Here is a 25574-nt window from a genome sequence, read left to right as displayed (position 1 = left end):
ATGGGAATCTGAAACTCCTTCACATGAAAGATGTGATTGAATAATGTAAGCCTGGCATGTATTTGACAAGTGTAACGCTAATGGATGCTGGTAGTACCCAAACACGACATTAAGTGCTGTGGATGTCAAGCACGCCGCTTGGCTGTAGCAGCGCATTATTAGTAACGCTGCAATGCAAAAGACATGCTCCAAACTGGTCTGCGCAAGTCCTGACTGGTTTGAGAGTGCAGCAGTCATGTGATGCTGGTAGGTGACTAGAACTCTAATCCTGCCAATTTGTCTGGCCTGACGTCTGCGAGCCTCCGCACAGTCAGTATGTCAAGGCAGTCACATGTAGCTGTGGCGCCGTAAACCATCTAATTCCAGTTTTTAATCTGGGTCAGATTACCGTGTGAGTGATCAGAGCGCCGTAACCAAACAGAGGCTGGTGTGCTCTGGGGAGGGATGTAGGGAAGAACAGAGAACCAGAAGAGAGGAAACCAGGGCTTTGGGAAGGAAAGGGAAGGAGGGAGGGAGAGGAGTGGCACATGTGATGAAGGAGAGAGGACGAGTAGGGAACAGAGCAGAAGAGGGAGTGCAGCGCCAATTAGGGAAATTAGGGATGGGAATTTCATTCACTGAGAAAGAAACTGAAGTCAAACTGAAACTTAACTTTACTTGGTAATTATTTCACTAAAGCAGAAGGGCAAAAAAATCCACCTACATTTCTGGCACAGAGGCGGCAGGCTTGTAAAGATAATACCAGGCCAACAGGAATAGCCTCAAGTATTGATATATGCTTTTTTTAAGCAAATTCTTTCCTTTAAACAACAAACTTAAACAACTTAAATACAAATAGTCCGTTAAAAAATCCTATTTCTTCATCAAATCAGTCAAATTTACAGCACTTATACATTAATACAGTAATAGTTACAAGTGCACTACACAGCGAAAAAAAAACAACTCCAAAAAAACCCAACTAAAGCTGCAACGATTAAGGTCTTTGCACATCAAGTCCGTGTTTTTTGTATGCGTTTTTTTAATCCTCTATTCCTCTATTTTATATCTTTGTAAATTGAATATCTTTGGGTTGTGTACTGTTAGTCGGACAAAACAAGACATTTGAAGACGTCACTTTAGACTTTAGAGTTTAGAGCATGTAAAGGCCATTTCTCATTGTCTTTTTAAGTAATTAATCAGAAAAATAACCCATAGATAAAACCATAATGAAAATAACTGTGAGTAGCAACCGTAAAATGCTGTATTAGTGTTGTTTAATCAAAGTTCATAAGGTGTAGTACCTGGGATGGACCAGGGAGGGGTGTTCTGGCTCCTCCTTGATGTCTGAGAAAAGACGGTTGAACACCAGAGTAGGTGGAGATGTTTTCCCCTGAGAGAAAGAACACACACATAAATAACACACACAACACAGCAACATTGTCTTTTAAGCCATTGTGTTACGGTTATAAAGGCGCAGAATGGCATCTTCCATCCAAATTTATTGATCTTTGCATAAAATTTTGCAGCTGAGCAGATGAATTATCACAATGGCGATCAGTTGCACGCCCCCACACACACACACATACACACGCACACACACACACACACACACACACACACTTATACACATGAATACATGGGGAGAAGCAGCGGGAGGAGAAGGGAATGTGTTGTACTGCACATGGTGCTCTTGGAGCTATAACCTAATAAAGCTAATATATGCATGCATACATGTGGATGAGGGATCATCCATCAGGCATCAGCTGGGAGAGTGTGTGTGTGTGTGTGTGTGTGTGTGTGTGTGTGTGTGTTGGAGAAAAAAGATCATGATAAAGAGCTTCTTCCCTGCGTGTGTAAAGTTGGTGCAGTGTGAGCTGCGATGGGGGGGAGGTAAAGAAGCAAAGCCTTTCAGCCGCTGTATGAGTGTATTTCCTGACAGGTCAGAGAGGAGAAGCGTGCCGCTATGAATGGGTGAGCAGGGGGTGTGTCTGTCAGTCAGGGTGGGGGTGGTGGCCCTGAGAGCTGACCTGTGTGTAGAGGAGGGGTAGGGGGAAGACAGGAGGGGATGTTGGAGCGGTAGGAGGTGATGGAGGGATGGGTGGATGATAGGGAGGGAGCCAGCGACTGACCTTTCTTGCAGGGTCGACATCGGCCGACTTGCTGCTGGGGGAGCAGAGATCTGCCGAGGGTTTCCTCACCTGGCTCTCCTCTTCCTCCACTGCCTTCTGAAACACACAGAGAAAGAGATGGCGGTTAAAACACACACACACACACACACCAAGATTTAACACAACAGAGAAAGAGATAGAAGTATTGGCATTCAGCCATAACGGGCATCAGGGACACCTTTAATATGACAAAAGCATTGAGCTCTATATATATTATTCTTGGAAAATCACCACCTGAGTTCACACAGGAAACAGACCGTTATTTATATAGAATACTCAGAGCCACAGCCATGAAGCAAACAACTAGGAACTGGTTAAAACCCTCAAGACCATCAATTCAAAGATGGAAGGAAACAATACAGGAGAATACAGAAATGGAGAGAATAACATACAGTATAGAGTCATGTATGTATTTGTATATATGCGTGTATGCGAGTGTTGATGTGTGAAAAGAAAATTGCAAATATATATTGACATTTTGTGGATGTATTATTCATGAGTAATTTGCAATAAAAGTATTAAAAAAACAGAGAAAGTGAGATTCCAGCATGGATTATATTTGTTAGAATATGTGGAACAATTAAAATGATGCACGGACTCTGTCAGGGAGTGTGGGAATGAGAGGAAGAAATTGGTGAGCGAAAAAAAAAAATTACAACCACGGTCACAGATGGGAATGATAAAGACAAATGGCATTTAAACGATAGGAAATAGAGACAAATGACATCCAAGAGATAGAAAATGGAGACGAATGGCATTAAAAGTGAGCAGCACGTGTGAGCTACGGCGTCTGTGGAGTCGGCCGTGATACAGTGTGGGAAAAAAAACGAAGGCAGCAGGAAAATGGATAAGAGTGGAGGCTGAATGAGCGCACTGAGGAAGGCCTATGAATAAAACAAGATGGTAGTCAACATGGCTAGAACATGGCCTGTCATTATGTGCCTCTGTGTGTGTGATTCATTGGTATACATGCTACACGGTTGGAGTCAGCCTTTCTCTCAATGTGAAGACATATTTGTGTGGCGAATGTTTATGATTCATTGTGTCAGCTTCGTGCCCTCCGAGCCATGTGTGTTCAGTAAATACTGCTGGCTCTGCCTCTAGTTGTGTGTGTTTTTTTTGAGCAAATCCAGGACACGCTCAGCGAGAGGCCACAAGCTGATGGAGTTGATGCTTATCTGTAGCAGACAGGCCTGACACTACACACAGGCTGCCTGCAGTTCACACACATACACACTTTCAACCAAACTGACAGGTAGCACAGGCGCCAGAGGAACAAGACTTTCCAGCATCGAAATATGCACCACTAGGTAGCCCACAGCAACAGACAGAGAGATGGAGGAGGGGGGTGTAGAGAGAAGAGAAGGTGGGAGGAGAAGAAGAAACAGGAAAAGAGAATTCAATGGGGAGGAAAAGTGCAAAAGCAGAGAGTAGAAGGAAGGAAGGAAGAAATGGAGATAGAGGTTGTAGAAAGCATCAATAATTGACTTACTAGCCTCTTAAAGCCATCTATAAACGTTTATCCACAGAATGCACACACACACACACACACACACACACACACACACACACACACATATAGAGTGAATAATAAACGGACAGCATTTCATCAGCTGGACTAAAGGATTTTGCTCTGCACAGTATCGGCCCTGCCATTACCAGAGTTAAACAGCCTCAGAACAAAACGGCCAAATTACTGTGACAGCCAGGTATTAGCCACCTGACATTCATAGTAGTTACTAGCTTATGCGGCAGCTTTAGCTTGTATTCATCATAACTATTTCACTATTTTGTCACATTTTAAGGGACTGAACAATAAATCAAGAAATCCCAAGATTAATGTGTATATAATGAATAAGTGGGTAATAGCAAATAATAGAACAGCTAGAACAGTCAAAGTTCAGAAAAGTATTTCACTTTACTATAATGCAGCCTTTAAAACCAGGAAAAAACACAACTTATGCCATATTACAATATCCAAAATCTAAGACGATATTTAGTCTCATATCACGATATCGATATAATATCGATATATTGCCCAGCCCTATGCTAAACATGGCTCCAGCACTGTACTTAACACACAAACATGAGACTATCGTCTCAGCTCGGTAAGAAAATAAATAACTATTATTATATACTACAATAACTACTAACAAATAACTAATAACTAATAAATTACCATAACAACTAGTCCTAATGTGTGTGTTTGTGTGTGAATTCATGTGTACTATATGTAGGGGATAGTCCCTTATTTACAACGACATGGATGAATGAGCATGTGCATGCAAATGTAATAGGCTGGCGCCATATGCGTAGCCAGGTGTGTCTCTGTGTGTGTATATACTGTAGAAGGGGGCTCGTCTGTTTACGAGCGCTCGTGGTTGGTTTTTTTTCCCTTTTTTTCTCCAGAAGGCAGCACTGCAGCACTGAAGAAGAGCGAGGGAGGGAGGGAGTCAAGGGGAGGCTGAGAGAGAGAGAGAGAGAGAGAGAGTGAGACAGTGAGTGGGATGATGGGACAGGGCAGAGATAGAGGGAAGGAGGGGAAAGAGGGAGGAGAATTGACAGAAACAACAATAAACCCACTGCAGTGGTGGTGTGGAGGCGAGCTGGGTCGTCACTGGCTTGATTCCTCCAATGTCAAGGTTGTCTGAATGTGTGTGTGTTAATGGCACTCGCTGCTACATTCCTCCAATCTAAAACCAGTCACTTCCCCCCCTGCAAAAGTGTGTGCATGTGTGTCTGAGACAAACACAGACAGGGAGAGCGAGCGTGGGGCCAAACTGACATTAGCACCAGGTCATCCAGAGGTCTTTCATCTGCTTGACCCCGACGACAGCAGACGCGCTGCTGATGAGACTACTGACAGCTCATTAAAAGGTAGTTGTGTGCAAAAACAACAAAAGCGTCTACATGCTTGTGTGTGTGTATCCACATAGAGAACATACATACATATAAACATACATATATGTGTGTTCCACTAATGGTTGCCTGTCTCCCTGTATTTCCTGCTTACCTGACAGTTGACAGCTTAACGCCCACCGCCCACACACACACTCATTATCCCTGCTGCTCTATTCCTTAATGAATGTGTGCGAGTGCAAACGTTTGCACATTTCAACACAGCTGTTTTTCCTCCCTCCCCTGTTGCCCATCTCTCTTGTCCCTTCCACCTGCCCACACCACCCAGCCCTGTTTTATTAACACACACCACGCTGCTACTACCTAATCTATAATAATGAAGCACCTCTCTTATCTGCGACACACAAACACACACACATGTACACACAAACAGCCCCTAACCCCCCCCCCCATGTCTCCAGCCCTTTGTCAGGCTGAAGCTCGCCTTATGACAATGTGGATTAGCATTCCACACACTCGCTCGGCTGAACTCTGCCCTGTTGTTCCTAATCACCAGCAGCCTGCCTGCCGCTGCAGCCACACAGCTCATCCCACCACTATATAACCAGATGAAACACACTGCTCTAGACACACGCGGCCATGTGAACTTTTACAATGACCCATTTTCAGAGCCCCAGTTTAGTCCCACGGACCATTAGCACACGTGACATTTCTACAGCAGACGCATTAATGGAGCAGAAAGTGTTTTCTGTGTGTAGCCTGAGTGCTGTTAAATCCAACAATAACAAGCACCACTCTACTCCACAGACAGCTATGATCGTACATTACCATACACAGTCTGGCACACGCAGGCGGAGAGTAAATGCACTTCAGTGGCGGCCGTGTGTTTCTACCGTGAGCTCCATCTGTGCTTCCCACTGCAAAGCACTAACATCCAATTTGCACCGTGCATACTTGTTGCCTCTTCCTTTTTTTAGCTGGATATTCACTGCAAATGGGGCAGTTGAAATAGAGGACGACATTCAGTGTCATTTTAAGTAATTTTTTAAGCTGGAAATGAAACTCATGCTGAGAGCGTTAGATTTCATAATTGGCTTTGCAAGTGTAAGCACCACCGTATCATTCATGAAGAGCTGATTTCTGATTGGAGTGAAGGCTTTCAACTTCGCAGAATGTTGACAGATAGCCAATTTCTTCGTAGCAGAAGACCGCAGAGGATATAAGTAGGTCTTTTTCAGCTCTTGCAAGTCTCTGCTCGTGCCCACAAACAACAAGAGGAATCTGGTTTAGTTTCTACTCTTGGTGTTATTCATAGGTTTCATATCTAAAGGAACATAAACACACAGGCTGACACGTAGAGTGCAAACAAGTCCGAGGTCAAGCTCGCCTCAGTCACATGGACACTCCAGATGACTGCGGTCTCAGTGCATATAAACACACACACACTGCTACAGGCTATAAATACACATGCTGTCGCCATACATGTATAATAAAACACATTCACAGCTCATCCCCCCACATCACAAACACACTACAGCGATGCGTGGAGCAGGATGGATGGAGCATATCGGAGCAAATCGGATGGATGGAGCGAATCGGCACTTTTTTTTAATTTAGGAGAGTAGGAAATACAATCGTCCGAACATTCCCTAACAAATCATAAACTGAACATGTCATAAATCAAATGTAAATAGAGCGCTGCAGGGATGACAACTAGAGCTGAAACAATAAGTTGATCAATTGATTAGTTGTATTTGAGTCACTTTTCAAGCAAAAATGCTAAATATTTTCTTGAGTATTTTCAGGTTTTCTACTTCTATTTTGGCTTTGGGACTGTTGTTCAGAAAAAAACAACACATTTGAAGATGTTACCTTAGGCTCTGGGAAATTGTGGTAATCATTTTATGATATTTTATAGCTAAAAAGATTAACAGAGAAAATAATCTGCAGATTAACTGTTGAAAATAATTGTTAGTTGCAGCCCTAGATACAACTTTATCTCCAGGATCAGTGTGCTCCTTTTTTTAGCTGGCAGCATGAGTGGATTCTTTAGAGAATATGCTACTGAAATGATAACACTGTAAAACTCCAGTCTCAACAAGCCTAATGGCAAATCTTATCTAGGGCACAATAAAAAGTGTGCACGCCTTGGTCTGACCTTTCATCCCAGAGCAGCAGAAGGCCTCGTGTGTGTGTGTGTGTGTGTGTGTGTGTGTGTGTGTGTGTGTGTGTGTGTGTGTGTGTGCTATTAAAATCTATTTAAATCCCTTTTTGTGCCGTACAACATATACACTGTTGGGCCCAATTGTCTTCACATCTGTTGAAACCCGGGCGTCAGCGGTCGTGTATGAAAACTGAAACAAACCCCAGGCAAACGCCACAATCTCGCTCATGGGACAGAAACAGAGGGGTTCACCAAACATAACTGTACCACCCCATCCTCCCTCTTCCTCCTCCTCCTCCTCCTCCCCCTCTGAGCCATTCATGAGCCTGGCATTCAGTAAGAGGGGAGGGGAAGGGATGGCGGCTTGCAGCAGAGGAGGACGGAGTAATGCAGCTCATTCTCCTTTTTCCTCTCTCAGGAGGAAGTAAACAGCCTTTATTTGGGTGCCTTTTCATTCGGCCTCAGACAGTGAGGGAGGAAAGGAGGAACACACACACACACAGAGACAGTCAGTCACGCCCTGTCTGTTTCTAAACCACATCCTGTTCTGCTGCAGTCGTTGACTGTGTCAAAGATCAAGCTACAGATACGTAGATATATACTTCCTGGCCCGAACCATGCAACAAGCAAGATATTGAAGATTCTCGCCTGCCTGAATGTGTGTCGCAGAAACTTATTCATGTCTTCTCTTTCTAACGTCACTTTATCCTCAAAGTTTCCCCAAACATTGATCTACATCAGTGGTTCCCAACCTTTTTCCTTAAGGGATCTTTTCCCTGACTAAGTGACGTATTTTTATGGATATTTCATATTATATTCAATGTATAACAATAACGGTACAAAACAACTGATTAACTGTTGCCGTAGTTCTATCAGCTCTTTGGTTGTTTTAACTGCGTACTTTTCTAATGGAGGACGAGGCTGTTTAGCAGAGAGGGAAAGCTCTATGAATATAACTTGTGTTCAGGTCTTCACCGTGCCCTTATCCTGTTTATATTTTAAATAATACTCTAAACTTGAAAAATAACAATTTAATTTAGTTTTCTACACAGAAATGAATGAAATGCTGAGATAAAGATCAATATATATTTTTTTAAAAAGGTTGCATCCGTTATAGGGCGTCGGGGCCCACAGGTTGGGAACCAGTGATCTACATAGTGTGTAGCCTTTTGCTTGCGGTGAAGATCTGATGTATAAAATAGAGGTGCATCCGTCTTTGGAGTCTCGCGTTGTATGCGTTTTACTGGAGACTAGTGCTCTGGTGGTCCTACCTGCTTCCCCCAACCACACACACTCACACACACATACACTAGAGGCCTTTATATGAAAGTCTTAATCCAATAAGCCATTTATCCATGGACTGGGAGCCGTACTTTGTTTCAGCAGCCAAATCAATAACAGCCCACAAGGGAACCATGCAGCAAAGTGGGGCATTTAAAGGAATACACTTTTTTTTTTGGTTGGCGGATACTCTCTGATTAACTCAGCACTGTCTAAAGAGATGACTGAGTCTACATGCTTAGTTCTTAACTAGTTATCTGCTGTGAATGCTTTAGTTATACTTTTGTGTACAATGGAATAAAGGTAAAAAGTCATATATATTTGAACATGCAAAGGCGGCATATTCCTCGATCACTTCAAGTCAAGAGCCTGCAATAATCTTTTCATGTCTTCTGCTCAGAGTGTTCAGAGTGTTCGACCCTTTACTTAGTGCTCAAAGGAAGGAAAATATTGTATCTCCTACTGTATGTGCCGAGAAGGTTACTCAATTTATTTTTTCTTTCACTTTAGCCTTGGAGAAAGAGATAAAGATAAAGCGGTGATAAAAACAGACGAGGGCACAGATGAGGACAGGTCTGACAGGTGGAACAGTTAGACAAACAGGTGGCAGAGAGGTAAACAGGAAAGAGGGGAAAAAAGGACAGGCAGACAGCCAAGACAGATGAGGAGACAAACAGACACCATGTGACTGTCTGTCTGTTTGTGCCTTCCCCCAGACACACATACACACACACACACACCTGTTCCTCCCTCTTTCCAAACACAAAGAGCAAGAACAGAGCCAGACAAGCACACTGATAAGCATCAGCCAGACTAGTCATGCCAGAGTCTCACTCACACACACACACACACACACACACACACACACACACACACACACACACACACGCGCACACACGCACACACACACACGCGCACACACACACACACACGCGCACGCACACACACACACACACACACACACACACACACACACACACACACACACACACACACACACACACACACACGCGCACACACACACGCGCACACACACACACACGCAGGCAGATAAGGACAGGTTCGTTCCCGGCTTGCTTTGGCTTCGGGCCTAGGGCACATTTTTGCGCCACATGGGCACTCTGTCTAGACAGTCATCACACGTACGTCAAACACACAGCCTTTCCCCTCCCTGCCAACGTGTTGAGCTCCTTCCTCCACAGCTACAGTCAGCCATTTTACAATCCACACACCACAGCCTTGATAGACCACAGCCAATGGCACCCAGCGGACAAACAATTAATGGGAGTCGATGGAGAAAAAAATGAAGTTATTAAAGTGATTGTGAGGAATCTCCCCCTAATAAATGCAACTGTCCACCTACTGCTTCTTTACCACAGACAGGAGCTAAATTTGGAAACCAGCTACAGTATTTCTCTATGGTCCTTCACATAAAAAGCAGTCTCTTTAAGCTCTCTCGATCAATTTTTCTATTCATTTCCCTGCCTCCCTCTCTTCCTCCGTTTCTCATGTTTCACAGTCAAATCCCAGGCGGCGGCTTCCAGTCTATATTCACAGCAGTGCATGAAGAGGGTTGTAATAACGTTACCTCATGAATGGACAAATTGTCTGACTGGAATACACTAGGCAGGGCAAGGTAACCCCCACCCCCACGTCACACACACAGAGAGCATCTACAGTATGACACAGTACACATTATTAATATTAAGAAGGGTGTAACGGTACATCGATCTGGACCGATAAGGATGATGACATTCCCTAGTTAATCGCGATAAATCACATTTTTTATCTGTTCAAAATGTACCTTAAAGGGAGATTTGTTAAGTATTTAATACACTCAACATGGGAGTGGGCAATTATGCTTGCTTTATGCAAATATATGTATATATTTATTATTGGAAATCAATTAACAACACAAAACAATAACAAATATTGTCCAGAAACCCTCACAGGTACTGCATTTAACATAAAAAATATGCTCAAATCATAACATAGCAAACTGAAGCCCAACAGGAAACAACAGCTATCTTTACGTTGTCCAAAGAATCAATATAATATCGTATTATGATGAAAATTGTGATTTTTCACCCCTATTATTAAGTAGTGAAAGAAAAATCGGATTATTTTAATTATCAATTAAGCTGCCAATTATTTTATTTTATAAATCAATTAATCGTTTGGTCTATGAAATGTCAGTAAATGGGGAAACAATGATGTCTCTAGATATCTTGTTTGTCTGACCAACAGTCCAAAAAAACCAAAATATTCAACATACTATCATAGAAGACTGAAAAATCATCAGATATCCACCTTTGAGAAGCTGGAACCAATGAATTATTTGGTGTTTTTGCTTAATAAATTAATTTAAGGATTAATCAATTAACAAAATTGTTGCAGACTAATTTTCTGATCAATTCATTGACTGATTGTTTTAGCTCTAAAAAAACACTACACAAAATCATTCCACATTTGTCCCAGCAAAGTTATTTTCACTCATTTTAAAATGCTAATATGGCTCCTAGATTGAGTAATATAATGCATCTAGTTGCCGTAATTATCACAGAGACGATTAGTGCTGATTGATTAGAAAACTAAACCATGACAACTCTGATCATTAATCATTTAAGTCATTTATCAAGTAGAAAAGCCTCATCATGATAACCATTTTGTTTTGTTTTTTACTGTTAGACAGACAAAATAAGCAAGTTTAAGTAACACATCACTTTGAACTCTGGTAACTTCAGAAGGTATACTATTAAAAAGGTAAACTATATGATTAATTAATCAATAATGCCAGATATAATCGTTTGTTGTAGCCCTCGTAGCAAGGATGCAACATTACTCAAATCCATGTTGTAACATTACTCAAATCCATGTTGCAACTGTAAACTGTCTAGACATTACATCAGAGGGAAGTACAACGAAATTATGTCACACTTCAAATCCTCAACCTCAAGTACTGTGATTAATAGTCATGAACAGACGAAGCATCGCATCATTTCAGCCATAATCATGCAGCTTTATGAGAACGCAAATACGATTCAGCCTTGTGAAAGACACACAGCTGAGAGATTTACGAGATCTGAAATTTCCTGTTTACCCTTCCAGCAACAGCGAAGAAAAAACTGAGAAGTGTATTCTTTCTATTTCTTACCAGGTCATTTCACATTCAAAGCAATATTATGATGGTCCTGACTCTTAAAATACATACATCTACCCCACATTCTCCCAATTCATGTCATTAGGTTTGACATGAAGCTTTACAGGCCTGTATCAAAATGTGGCCACATCTACATGCACACATATGCACAAGGAAACGCGTTTGAGTCAGTGAAGGGCATTTAAAAATCATCCGTGCGCAAGAGAGCATACTAGCTGCATATACATGCGCAGCTTACCGTCTCTAGCAGCTCAGTGTGCGTGTGCTCCACTTTCCTTCCCCAGTGCCCCCCAGAGCGTTAATTACCAAAGCTGTCGGGGCTCACCTATGTGAGTCAACCAGGCCAGGGGACAGACACACACACATACACACACAGTAAACATGCAAGTAAACAGACATCCGATCAAACAACTGCTCTTTCAAACAGCAGTGTAGGAGGATGACGTAGTTTACTGCAAGCACAACTGTCGTGCACAAATACGCATACAGACTCAAGCTAAGACACACTTCATTCTCCCTGGAGGACACATCGACTGAGAACGAGGCCAGTGGGCTCTTGTCTTGTCTGTAGATGACTGTACTCAACGTTTGAGCTTCATCTGGGCCGATGTGTGTGTGTGTGTGTGTGTGTATGTGTGTATGTGCGTTACCATCTCTAAAAACGAAAGAGAAAGTCTCTAGAGAAGCTTGCTGTCATGGGACGCTTTTTTGGAGGTGGGTTACTGGTTCAAATTTCGCAATTAGGGAGAGAAACACACACACCACCACCGAAAACACAAATCAGCTGCCTGGTTTTCTATATAAGGGAACTCAGCTTACTATTCGAATGGATGAAACAACTCAGAGTGCTTGGAGACAGGGGGGGAGTGAGAGAGCTGCAGAGAGGACGAGCGTTGCTAAGCAGACTGAAAGCCGAGAGAGGCTGTCAGCAAGCCAGTAATGCTCTGCTATCACTACAGAGAGAAAACACAAAATGGAGACACTGCCCAACCCTCTGTCTTTGCAATACATTAAACAGTATCAACTAAAATGCCTCAAAATACAAGCTGACGCCTGTTTCTAACAGCCATTCAGTAGCTATATGTACTTTATAATCAGCCAGCAACAATAACCTCATCATTTGGCCTGATTGCCATTTTAGTCTTAAAGCAATCAGACACTATAATTAGCCACTGTCTCTTAGTGAAAGGGGGAAATAAAAAGTCTTGTGCTATATCTTTAAAAAAACAACTCACAAGCTTCACGGTTAAATAAGCAAGTGTTTAAATGTTTAAATGCAAGAGCTGGCTAGAACCCTTCTTTACTGGCCCTCGTACGCGGCCGTAGATCGATCGGCGGTTTGTTTACTTCTTCCTCAGCACAGGAGGCTGCTCTGCTGTAATGTGAAATACTGCAGAAATGTCAATGCTTGGTTGGTCGTCGCTGTCTGCAACAAGGCCGGGGGGGTGGGGAGTAGAGGGTGGAGAAAGACGGAGGGAAGGCTGAAGAAACAGAGAGAGAGCGTAAGGGGGATGACCCATGATATTATAGTCACAGCCCGACAAAAAGAGAACTCCACCTGGCCAGAACGCCTCGCAGGGTAAAATCTATCACGCGCACATGGAAAGAGAGACAGTTAAATCCAAACAGGCCCTGGGTCCTCTAACTGTTCTGCAGGGATCTCCGGTCTCATCCATATTACATGCAGGAGCTTGTTTGAAGCCTCTCCTGCTCGTCTCTGCATGGGCAGCTTGGCTTTGCTGTCCAGGCCCCTCGGGCTCGCCTGTCTCTCCCACACAAACACACACACACACAGCTAGCGTAATGCAAATCCATCAGCTACCATGACTCTGTCTCTCTCTCTCTCTCTCTCTGTCACAAGCTCTGTTTTTCAAAACAAGTCTCTGATGACCATTCTCTCTACTTTCACAATGGCTTGTAGACTACAAAATGCATTAGATACATTCACTTTTAACCTGAATTATTAAAAGAAGAACTTCAAAACCTAAACAGAAATCAGCCAGCATTTGGCTTGAGGAGGTTATTAATTTCCGTCTTGCCTGTACTGATATTATTGCCCCAAAACTAGGACTGTTAAATTTAACGCGATAATAACCCGTTAACGCAAATTTGTTTTAATGCCACTAATTTCTTTAATGCATTAACACAACTTGCAATTCTTTGGTTGTAGCGGGCTCAATTTTAGTGAGGAAAAGTTGGCATGGCCATTTTCAAAAGGGGTCCCTTGACCTCTGAACTCAAGATATGTGAATGAAAATGGGTTCTATGGGTACCCACGAGTCTCCCTTTTACAGACATGCCCACTTTATGATAATTACATGCAGTTTGGGGCAAGTCATAGTCAAGTCAGCACACTGACACACTGACAGCTGTTGTAGCCTGTCGGGAGTTTGAGTTTGAGTTTGCCATGTTATGATTTGAGCATATTTTTGTGCTAAATGCAGTACCTGTGAGGGTTTCTGGACAATATTTGTCATTGTTTTGTATTGTTAATAGATTAATAATAAATAAATAGATACATTTGCATAAAGTTAGCATATTTGCCCCCTCCCGTGTTGATAAGAGTATTAAATACTTGACAAATTAAGGTATATTTTTGAACAGATCAAAAATGTGCGATTAATTTACTGTTAATTGCAATAAATTATGGACAATCATGCCCTAACCAAAATAACCAAGACAGGTGAACCCACAGTCCACACACACTTGATCACCAGACATCCTTCATTAAAACAGTCACTGTCTGAGGCAGACTTGACAGCAGCCCAAGAAAAGCGCAGTTGGGTTTGGTAAATGTCATTACGGTTGAGTCAGAGCTGTAAGTGAACACACCTGGGCGTAGATCAAACAGACTGTGTGAGAGACCGGGACGGCGATAAATCTTTGTCCTGGCTCCACGGTGACGCTGATGAGTGGAGAGCAGACCGCAGCACTGATTGAGCATCGTGACTCACGCTGCAGGATAGGGTTGGCGTGGTGACGGGAGGAAGTTGCTGATGGTGGTTGAGTGTGTGTGTGTGTGTGTGTGTGTGTTTCTGGCAGTGTTTGACCCTTTGACTTTCTTTAATCATGGACTGCGCACTGTTTCGTCAGCACAGAATCCCGCGCTACTGTGTGTATATGTGTGTGTGTGTGTGTGTGTGTCATCTCTCTAATAAGAAATGGCATCATATGGATACGTCAGGGTGAAGTCACAGTCTGGCTTTCTGTCATTTGCCTCTGATGACACAAAAAGTTTGAGTTTTGGTTTCAAAATTACAAAAGTAACTTCCATTCTTTTGTGCTTTACAGAATAGAAAATAAGTCTGCTGCCTTGTCTGATAAATCAGGCAGCAGAAAAGACAACCGTGCCAAATTTCACCATCATTTGGCCGGAGGCTAGATTTGTTCTCTCAACATGAGTCAGTCTTCTGAAGAACTACTGTACATATGGCCTCATCAGGGATCAGGATGTGTCTCAGCCGGTAAATTTTGATCCTGATGACAAAGAAAATGTCTGGCATAACAAAGTGCACTTGTCATAGGAACTAGTTAAAATGTAGCCAGACTGTAAACCACAAGGCAATGCTTCACTCTTCAAAGGATAAAGTCAAGGGCAACGAGGCTCCATGCGGGCCAAGTCGCCCCAGCAGCAAGGCTGTTTTAATATGAGCAACAGCGAACCAGAAAAAAAGAGAGCTGGACACGCAAAGAGCGAGAATCAGTGCCACATGCTCGACAAGAGTCGCACACACTAGCACACACCACTCCGTTGCTTGGGGACAATTAAGAAGCACTAGTAGCTAGCTTGCATGCAAGGATGCTGAAGTGCACTCCCCATCCTCAACACATGCGATCCTTAATTAGGCTTCCATAGCTGAAGTATCCTCACATAAAAATATACGTTTTGTGAAAGCAGTTAGGTAATTAATTGCATCTGGAGGTCAACAACCTCGAGGATTGTCTACTACTTAGTTTACGCTGTAAAGAGGTGCAGAGGGGCTGTTGAGGATCCAGAGGGAAACAGTCCTGTATTTACAGGATCTAGATGAGCTGGTACGGACCCCTGAGGGGTATGAGGCAAAGAAGACTGCATGTTAAGAAATATCAGCAAGACAGACGATTCCCATGAGCGGCATCGCTGCAGGTGGGAATAGCGGTGAGATAAACACATCAACATTTGTCAAGGTAGAGGCAGAAAGAGATTGAAGACTGGGCAAACCACAAAATGTCACTTGTTTCACCTTCACTAATGCAGTCGGTTTCCCAGGTGCTAACTTTACTGCCTTGCCCTGAGCAACATCAGTCAGGCCCCTGGTGAGATAAGGATTTACAGGGTATAGAGGCTGCCAGCAGTGGAAGGAAAAGAAACAGTTGGAGGGCTTTTGATGTTAGTGGAGCAAAGGTGAAAGCTGCAAAATAAAAGGACTTACAGGGCAAGTAATCACCTATCCGAGCTTGGCAAGTTCTCACATCTCACAGTGGTTTGCCGTGCTATCTGCTTTCATCTGGTGCGTAGGCTGAAGGTCAAAACTAGCATGGGCCACAGCCGCGCTTAACTTGGCTGCCATTGTTGTGTGCAATTAAGCACGTGGGGGTCGTTTGACAAAAAAAAAAAGACACACTCTACCAACGAAACAGGCAGAATCACTTCCATATGGAAATGACGAGCCATTACCAAACACGCAAATAAATTACTGGCAAAGTGGAGAGCTGGGGATTACTTTAATCGTACAGGCCGACGAGTCTCCCATGATTTCTCTGTGTTTGCAACATCATGCATTATTGATCAGTGTAGTGGTTGGGCTTAATGTGTTGTGGATGTGCCGGGTGGCAGCCCAGCGGGACTCATGACACGCCTTTGATATCCAGTGTTTATCTCCCTGTCTGGGAGACTAGGGCTGTGGGAGAAAATACGACAGAGGTAGTCTAAGTGCCTATATGGTGTGTGTACATGTGTGTGAGTCTGCTGTGTATATATGGTGCTCCTATGGTAAGCTCCGTCTCTGGGTCCCTCCATTTATATCTTCATTAATCACCGTTCCCACCGGGAAGGCGGCACAGAAGAGCCTTTCAAATGCAAACGCGATCTCTCTGCTTGCACACAACACGCACAAGGCTGGCACTAGTCTCCCACAACCCTTTTACAGTATACTTCCCTCGCCTCCTGCTCCCTGCCCCTAACACACACACAACCTGCTCGTCTGACTGTCTCCCAGGGAGACCAGACAGTGGACTGTTAATCTTCTCATCAACACATCGATTAATTAATACCAAGACTCCTCATTATTCCGGTCTCACGCAAAACAACCCAGGCAAGCTAGTCAGATGTGTTACGATCCAAGCAACTCTCTCTTCTTACAGTCTTGTTTGAACTCGTAGCCCATTATAGTCCCCCTCTCTTTCACTTGTTATCGTGCTCATTTTCCTTAGAGGCAGCAAACTGGTCTGACGTCCTGAGAGTGGGGGCGGGGTGGGGCCTGAGAACAGTGAACATGCAAACAGGCTGTCAGTCCTGGACTCTTTTAAAGCCCACAGGGTGGTAGGCACTTTGTTTAGTCTATGAGGCTGTTGGCAACGTGGCAGAGGTTCCACTGTATCTCTGCTGCCTGCTGCTGTGGCTAGCGCACATCAGTCCTACAGCAGCGCATTATCTTCTTCTGGTGACGAGGTGGGAAATGAGTCCAAGCCGAGGAATAGGACTGGGACGATACACCTATCCCCCGATTCGATACAATCACGATACTTGGGTGCCGATTCAATATGTATTGCGATTCGATATGATTTACTTTTTTAAGACTAGACCCTGGGAAAATTTGAATCATACACTTCTGGGGACTTAAAATATCTAAATTAATACATTAAAGTGTGTGATTTTCAGCATGTATATAGTCAGAGATGTCCTGAAGTCAAATATATCAGTCATTGTCAGGCATTATTTATTAATGTTTTTCCAGCAACCCAAAAATCAAAGAATAAAGACATTTTCATCACAAATTAGTGGTATTTTCTTTTAATTTATAAGGGACATATCATGTTTTATATTTATTTAAAAATCACGATACATAGTTGAATCAATTTTTTTCCCCACCCCTACCGAGGAAACGGTCAAACATAACAAGCTGCAGCTGGGGTGGGAAATTAAATGTGGGCTTGTAGTGCACAGGATAGGCTGTGAGCTGGTGCTCAATAAATTTCAGTGGTGAATTGAACTGCGGCTGAGGCCTGTGACCATTTTCCAAACTTGATTAGATTTTTATCTATTTAAGAAAAAGCATGAGAAGTAATGACTTTGGCGTTCCTCCAGTGAGCTGCAGTGCTGTTACAGAGCTGTGATACTGGCACTGACCTGATGATGACATACCAGAGGCCCCTCGGCTCAGCCCCTCTTACCTTGCGGGGCCCCATTTAGCCCTTTACAACAGGCAGCAAACACTGGCCAGGGCACAGCCTGTTGTGCACAGCAAACACGGACAGCCTCCTACACCAAACTACATACAGGCGTGATAGACTGTAGTAGGTTACTCTGGACCGGCGTTCAAAGAAGCTGCTGTGTATTCAGTATAAGTGGATAATTGTTCTTCGGAAAATGCACAAACAGACATAGAAATATGTGTATGGGTGTCTTGTGGTGGGGTGGGGGGCAAAGGAGAGAGTGTAAGCTGGGGAAATGCGAGCTAGCAGGCATGTGATTGGCCAACCAAGAGGGCTGTTCCAGGCTAGATTTGTGGTTCAACTCAGGTCTTAGAGAGGTTAATTTTCAACTGGGGGAAAGAAGAGCTGGGGCCCAAGCTCCCTGTAACAACCTAATGGCTGTGGACACGGCATGTTTCATGGAAGACGACCAAAGCGTAGAGCAGTTTGTGACCGAGACAACAGCCAGACCCACCCCTCTCGGCCTTACCCTCTCATCTTCTTCTTCACATCTTTACTTCTCTTCTCCGCCCTTACCTCATTTGCTCAAGTGCCTTCCCCGGGGGTGGTGTGTTTTCTGACCACAGATACCCTTTATGTGTCTGTGTGACGCGACTTCTGTCTGGCAGACTGTCTGAGTTGCAAAGTTGAGGCAGAAGCAGAGGTTAACTCTGTGAAACTGATACACATGTCTGAACACAGGCAGGAACTTATGCAACACCAGCTGTGGCCCCTGTAACTGAGTCTACATCCACACTAACAAGTTTTCGTTTTAAATAAGCGTTTTAAAACGATCTCCGTTCAGGCTAGCGTTTTAGGACTGTTTCAGAATTAATATCCGTCCATACTACCACGCCTGAAAACACATATCACATGACCATTCATGTACACAAGGCATGCACATGCCGGTGTAAACAAGAAGCGGCGCTGGACACGGGAATTGATGTAAAGTGCTCAAATATTAGCTTGCCTCATGCGCATGTAGGCAGTAGTAGCGTTATAAAATGCAGAATTTAACTGCACAACACCTGTTAGCATAGACAACCAGGTCAACAACGCTTGTAATTTGTTATCCATGTTGAAATTACTGGTGGTCGAGGCTGATGTTTGTTTTCTTCCGGTAACGGTTCACATGATGGGGAGTGACGCATCAGGGAAGGACACCTTCATGACTGATAACAGCCAATCAAGAAGCGAACGTGGGTGTCTGCATCATCGTCTTCAAAAGGTCTCCGTTTCTGTCCGTCCAGACTAAAACGCAACCCCGGAGTTTTAAAACTAAAACGGGGTCAGCAGCTTTTTCAAACACCTCCGTTTTAGGGGCTTAAAAACGCCCGTGTAGTGTGGAGGCTAGGTATAAACGTAGCAAAAGTGATGCATTTTAAAACAAAAGTGTATTAGTGTGGATGTAGCCGGAGTCTCCTCATTTCACTCTTCTTCCGTTTCCTCATGTCTCCCTCTTGGTCCATCGCCTCCTCTATTCAGTGTCCGTGTCACCCAACAACTCGCCACATCCATCAAGGTCGAAGACCTGATCAATAGCCACTGGCTTTCCTTTCATCTGCCTTGTAGACGCACACAAGTGGTCTTATTGCTTATGTAACGATCGACTTATCGGGTCATTTGGCTGCTTATTTTGTTACTGTCCGCTGATTGGGGCCCAGGGGGTATTGAGCGTTTACAGACACATGTGGGCAACAGCAGAACCGTCTGGGGTTAGAATAAAAGTGATGATGGTGAGCGAGGGATGGCACTGAAGGCCATAACTCAAGATGGGTGATCCCAAGAGAAGAAAGCAGATGGAAGATTGACGTCATGATAGAGGCAGAGGTAGAGGAAGATATAGCAAATGCAGCACAGTGAGCGATTAGCATGCCCGCCAAAATCCAATTAGATACAGCCCAAGAGAATGACTGACAAGCAGACAGACAGAGAGCCCAGGAGACAGCCAGAGAGTGCAGCTGCACTGGTCTGCGGTAATGAAGTCACTGGTTTCCAAATAGCAAATAGAGGAAGCCAGAGAGATGCAGCTGTCTGCCGTCTGTGCCGCAGCCACTGTGTCAGCCCAGCCAGCGAGACAGACAGAGGAAGGCTGTTCTCTCCGTCTGACACTTCTGACTCTGGGCCAGCACGACGCCGCAAACAACGCTGAGGCAAATAGGCAACACACAGCTATGTTCACTATGTTCCTCTGGGGTTATGCTCACTAGGGTGGGGGAAACATGTCTAAAATATCATACCATAATGTTTTCTTATTTCAAAACAGCATACTTTTTTCTACTTTAGACATACAAACTAAGAAAAGTTTGTGATTCTGGTAAATTAAACCAATGACACCACACAAAATTATTTACATTTTGACTGTAAAAATGACCTTTGTGTATCTTTGTTTGCGTTCACAGAGTGCTACTGGGGATTTTGCCTATTTTGTAATACACTGCTTGCGTGATGATATGCCATTTAAACACAAATATAAACAAAATGACGATCATCAATGGGAATTTCTGTTGCTTCCCGTCTTGTGTGATAGAAAGAAAATCACCCAATAAAAATGACGACACATGATCTTGTCTCAGTGGAAAGTACAATTGTCCATCATCACATCCCCCGGAGGCAAAATGAACTCATTGTCTGTCAGATACTAATGTAACGCTTGAGATAAGGCTTCACCTTGTTGCTGTCTGTTGGTGGCGTCTGTCTAGCAAACTCTATTTACACAGCAGGGATCAGTAGACAGGCTAGCAGTGCCTCGAGGCACAAAGCGCCGTTTATAGAGAGCAAGTCCTGGAGTTTTTAACTGCACCTTCTCAAACCAAACACTCCTAACAGGATATGCGACCAGTAGCCATTAGAGAAGGTGGGAAAAAAACTTCCAGAAGGCTCCCTTGTTCGTGTCTCTTCTCTTTTAGAGGTCCCAGAGCTCTCTGGTAAAACTATGAACCGCTTGTAAATGTGCACATTGACACTGTGTGTAAATAAGGGCCACTGGGAAAAGGGTCTGCAGCCGGGGTTAGACCAACACACCGAGGCGAGCCATCTTTCCAAAAAGCATGTGTGACTATAAGCTGCCTGGCTAGGCTTCCACTAACATCCACTGGGATGTGGAAAGTATGAGTCACACAGCCAGTGCAGCGGAGGCGGCTGGACACAGAGAGTCTGGAGGATGTTCAGGGTGAGAGACATGTCCGTCTGCCTCACTTCCTGTTCAGTCAAACACACACTTTCATTACACAAATACGCACACATAAACAGAGAGTGGATGGACTTGTCCTGGCTGGGTGAAGTAGGACACTGCCAGGTCACCTCTTTCTCTGGCAAATGACCTTTCGCACACCAGTACATCCGCTTAGGCATGGGGGTAGAGTGGCATCCTCTTTTAATGCCAAAATTACCTACTTCCTGTACACTCACAGGCAACTGTCTTTCCAGGAATTTGGCAATTTGTGACTTTCTCCGTCTGTACAAATGTGAACTGAAGTTTCACTTTTAATTTGACAACGCCATTTCCGATCAAGCCAAACCCTCACAAATAACAGAGCAAGATAAAATCTAGTCACTACCACCCAGCAATAGCTGCCAGATAAAAAAAAAAGAAGCAACGACGAAAAGGAAAAAAAAACTTGAGAAATCACCCGAGAGAGAAGACAGCACCTGAAACTGTGGTGAGACAGAGGCTCCAGAGAGACTGGCAACGTGTGAGACAGAGAGAGAGACAAAGATGTGTCATACTAGCCTCCAGTTAGCAGCTCATTACACGCAATGTTGGCAATGTCTCACACATAAACTAAACACACACCACACACACACACACACACACACTCATCATCCAACTTGACCATATGTTTTTGTACATGTGTGTTGCGTCTGTGGTCTGTGTACGTTGCTGTTTGTGTGTATGTGTTTCCTCTGTGGTATTAAAAACGTCTCTGCCTTTGAGAAAGAATGTCTACGTCTTCCAAGATGCATACCTTAAACCGAGGCGGAGAAAGAGGAGGAAGACAATTGGGAAGAGGCGAGACAGGAATGCGGTCGGGATTCTGGACGAGACAGCAGACGGTATTTCCGGCACATTCAGACACCACGTTAACCAGACAGAAAAAAAAGCAAGGCATTTCCCTATCCCAGGTACACAAACAATACTGAATGTGTTCCAGAAATGTGTATACTAACACCTGCACACACTATGAAATGAATACAATCGCTCTACACACTCATTTAACCTGCTGCCTACTGTACTACTAGCACAAATAAATCATGCCAGCAAGGGTTGTAGTAGAGCCCGTTCCTGTTCAATATGTTTGCTGGCTAAAGTTGGTGTACTTCACCTAAAATAAATCTGAACTGGTGGATTTGGGTGTGAACAAACCACACCATACAGACAAAAACACAACCCCACCGTCACCCACAAAACAATAGGAAAAGGGCAGTCCACTGTGGTCAGAGGGAGGTCATGAGACATAAACCAGTCAATGGCAGGGAAACAATCTAGAGCTTTTCCCCCCACTGAATGCTGACTTTTCAATAGGCTCGCTGCCCTTGTGGCTTAGATACTGCATTGACCTGATGTTTTTTACACAGCAAGAATAAAAAGAATCGGCAAAATCCTCAATCATCGGCCAAAATCATTTGGAAGACTGCAGCATTCTTGCTTTCAGTGATAACTACTGGTAAATTATGCACTGTAGCCGTTTCACTTTCAGGTTTGCCTGGAGGTAAAAGGTTCACTAATGATGTCTAAGTTCCAGTCCTAGAGCTGTGTCTAGACATTTCCTTATTTCAAGACGCACCTGTATTTTGTCCAAGTTGCTAAGCAACTTAAAAGGATTTATAAAACAATTCTCTAACAGACGCCATATAACGTCTAACCAGCCAAAAATGTGTTGGTTTGAACTTTCCTTTCCATTTGCTCAGATTGTGTAGGAATGTGCTAAACGACAAATTCCAGTTACCTTGGGCAAACTACAAAATGTTTTTTTTTTTTTAAGATTTTGCAGTTAGGTAAAGGGTACAACTATTAACTGCTGACATATAGTTTTGGAGTTAAAGAGGCTCTTCCTGAATCTCCTATGTTGGCCTTTTGTTCAGTGACATTCCCAGTGACCTCCAGGTGACCCGGGGGGACAAATGATGCACTTCCCCTTCAGCTGTGGCCAGCTGGCCTAACCACGTCTGATCAGACCTGTCCAGGCAGATGTCACCACCTGTCCCAGGCCTTTTTAACACATACTAGGTCAACGCAGGTTTAAGAAAACACCAACTGTAAGGTAGTCTAGTCAAAACTGCTGAATACACAGACACTACCAAACGTAATAAAACTGTTTTAATTGGCTTCCTTACCAGAATGATGATGATGAATGACATTTTAGTGCATGCAAACACACAAAGACACAGGTATAATTCAGAAGTGCACTTACTTTGTCTAGCGACCTCTTGAGCTGGTAGTGGAACTTCTCTTTGACCTCGTCCAGGAGCTGCTTGAGCTTCGGCTCCTCAGGCATGTCTTGGTACTTCCTGGCAAGCTGCAGGTAGCAGGGCCACTTGGCTGAGTCAAAGCCCCAGTGGCAGGTCCTCTTATCGGGTGACTTGTGTGAATGCATGACAAACTTCTGTGGTGAAAAGAGCAACTGGCACTCGACGCACTGGATGCAGGGCGCCTCAGGCTGGGTGTAGAACTGGGGCACAAAGAGACCCTGGCACTTCCCCAAACACTGGTGCTCCACCTGGAAACTGGCTTCACTCTCCTTCAGCAGGCCCTGGGTCGACAGCTTACCGCTGGGGTCGGCGGGCAAGGCCGCCCCGGGACGCAGCAGAGCGTTGCACAGCCGCTGTGCATCCGTCAGTGTAATGAGGCCACAGGAAGGTGCGTTGAACGGCAGAATGCCCAGCACCTTGAGGATGTGCAGCTGCTCAGCGTCGCAACGTGAGCAGTAGACGTAGAGCTCGTCGCACACAGTGTTGATCTGCTGCAGCGAGAAGTCGCGGAGCACGGAGTTGAGCACCTGGGGCAGGCAGAGCCGCTTCTCTCCCCCAACGACGAAGCAGGAGATAGACTCTCCTTCTAGCAGCGAGTGGGTGAGTTCAGTGGAGCTGTCACAGGGAACCAGCAGAGGGCCCCCTCCCAGGACAGGAGGGGAGGGCAAGGGGGGCATGCCGTGCGGGGAATGCTCGTTGCCGGTGCGGGCTGAGAAGGCAGCCGGGCCCCCGAGGGAGCTCTGGCTGCTGAGGGTGAACTGGGCCAGTGTGTGTTTGAGCCCCGGGCTCAGGTCCAGGGCTTTAGCAGAGCCCACCATGTGCAGTTCAGCCCGGCCCTCTACATCCATGTCAGAGTCGTGGCACATATCCTCGATATGCTCCCTCTTCACCTTGGGAGTTTTGGGGAGGCAATCCAAGCTCCGACGCTTCAGGTTGATCTCCGCCATCACTCGCTTCTTGATGGGCGCGTCCTCCAGTCGCTCTCTGTACAGCCGTTTCATGTTGCCCTTGAATGAGGTCAAGTCTTTGAAAGGGGTTTTCAAACTGGTCTGGGTGCTGGCCATGTCTAAGCACTGGGTTATTGTCGTTTCGGTCTGCTGACTGAGTTCTCGTATTCCTCTGAGTCTATTTTTCTTTATAAGTCTTTTCAAATGACACAAATCTTCTGGTAGTTATACACATGCATGATGATGACTGAAGTTTTCTATGTTCTGATCCGATTCCTGAGTGTGAAAAAACAGAAATTTAGAAAACAGAGAAGAGGCAGGAAAAAAATCATTCAATATTAGGGCCGACCCGAATGCCTCGAATATTTCTCAAGCTTCGAAACCAAAAAATAGTATTCGGGACAACCCTAGTCAATATCTAAACTATAGCTAATCAATAAATGTTCTATAGATGAATAAACACACTAAAAACGATCTCATTAAAAAAATGTTGTGGAGCATGAAATATCCATAAAGAGTTTAAATGTTTTATGGCCCTTGTCCCAGCTGGGGGCTGAAGAGGTCAATGGCTGCCCACTAAACCAAATGGCCATTACCATACTTCACACAAACACAAGGCTTTCTCAGCCCTTGTAATTGAACCCAGGAAGGGGGGGGGGGGGATTTACATTTAGGTTTTCACCAAAGGTTTTGAAACAAACTTTCCAGCACAAAGTGAGAATTTTAACAAGCGAAACCAGTTGACCAGACATGACAACAACCCCAGTGAAATTCCCCACCACCCTGCCCCTCTCCTGTTACATTGTTAATGTAAGGCTGATACAATGGTCAAAAACATTTCACTTAGCAAATGAAAGTGTCCTTCCCAACCATATTGTGCCTTCCCCTTAGGTCTGCTTACCCCACGCTGACCCCATCAACTCCATGAAAAACAATTGATAAAAGCGTTAACAGCGGTCGTCCCCTTCTCTCGGGCCTTTCACAGCTTGACATGCAGCAGTATGGAAAACGGTGTTTCCCCCTTTTTTTTTTACTCCCAGGCTTTACTGCTGGGATTACTAAATCGACTGTAATAAGGTAAACAACACTTATAGCTGGTATCCCCCAATTTAAAACGCAATCTAGATGATAATGGCTACTGCTGCAATATG

At 44.3% G+C, this 25574-nt stretch overlaps 1 protein-coding gene across 1 annotated transcript in view; it reads right to left on the bottom strand.

Moving 5' to 3' along the window:
- skila (SKI-like proto-oncogene a) overlaps window positions 1-24698 on the bottom strand; it is a 35901-nt gene extending 11203 nt beyond the window's left edge. The window contains exons 1-3 of the mRNA XM_037786964.1: window positions 23419-24698; window positions 2109-2204; window positions 1281-1369 (exon numbers count right to left, since the gene is read on the bottom strand). Coding sequence (XP_037642892.1) covers window positions 1281-1369; window positions 2109-2204; window positions 23419-24540 — 1307 coding nt within the window. The 5' untranslated portion in view covers window positions 24541-24698. The remainder of the gene's footprint in view (window positions 1-1280; window positions 1370-2108; window positions 2205-23418) is intronic.
- Between the last annotated feature and the right edge of the window lie 876 nt (window positions 24699-25574).

The sequence above is a fragment of the Sebastes umbrosus genome, chromosome 12, assembly GCF_015220745.1.
Source record: "Sebastes umbrosus isolate fSebUmb1 chromosome 12, fSebUmb1.pri, whole genome shotgun sequence".
NCBI classification, from domain to species: domain Eukaryota; kingdom Metazoa; phylum Chordata; class Actinopteri; order Perciformes; family Sebastidae; genus Sebastes; species Sebastes umbrosus.
The sequence above is the reverse complement of the archived record's forward strand: the minus strand, read 5'-3'. Positions and strand labels throughout refer to the sequence as shown.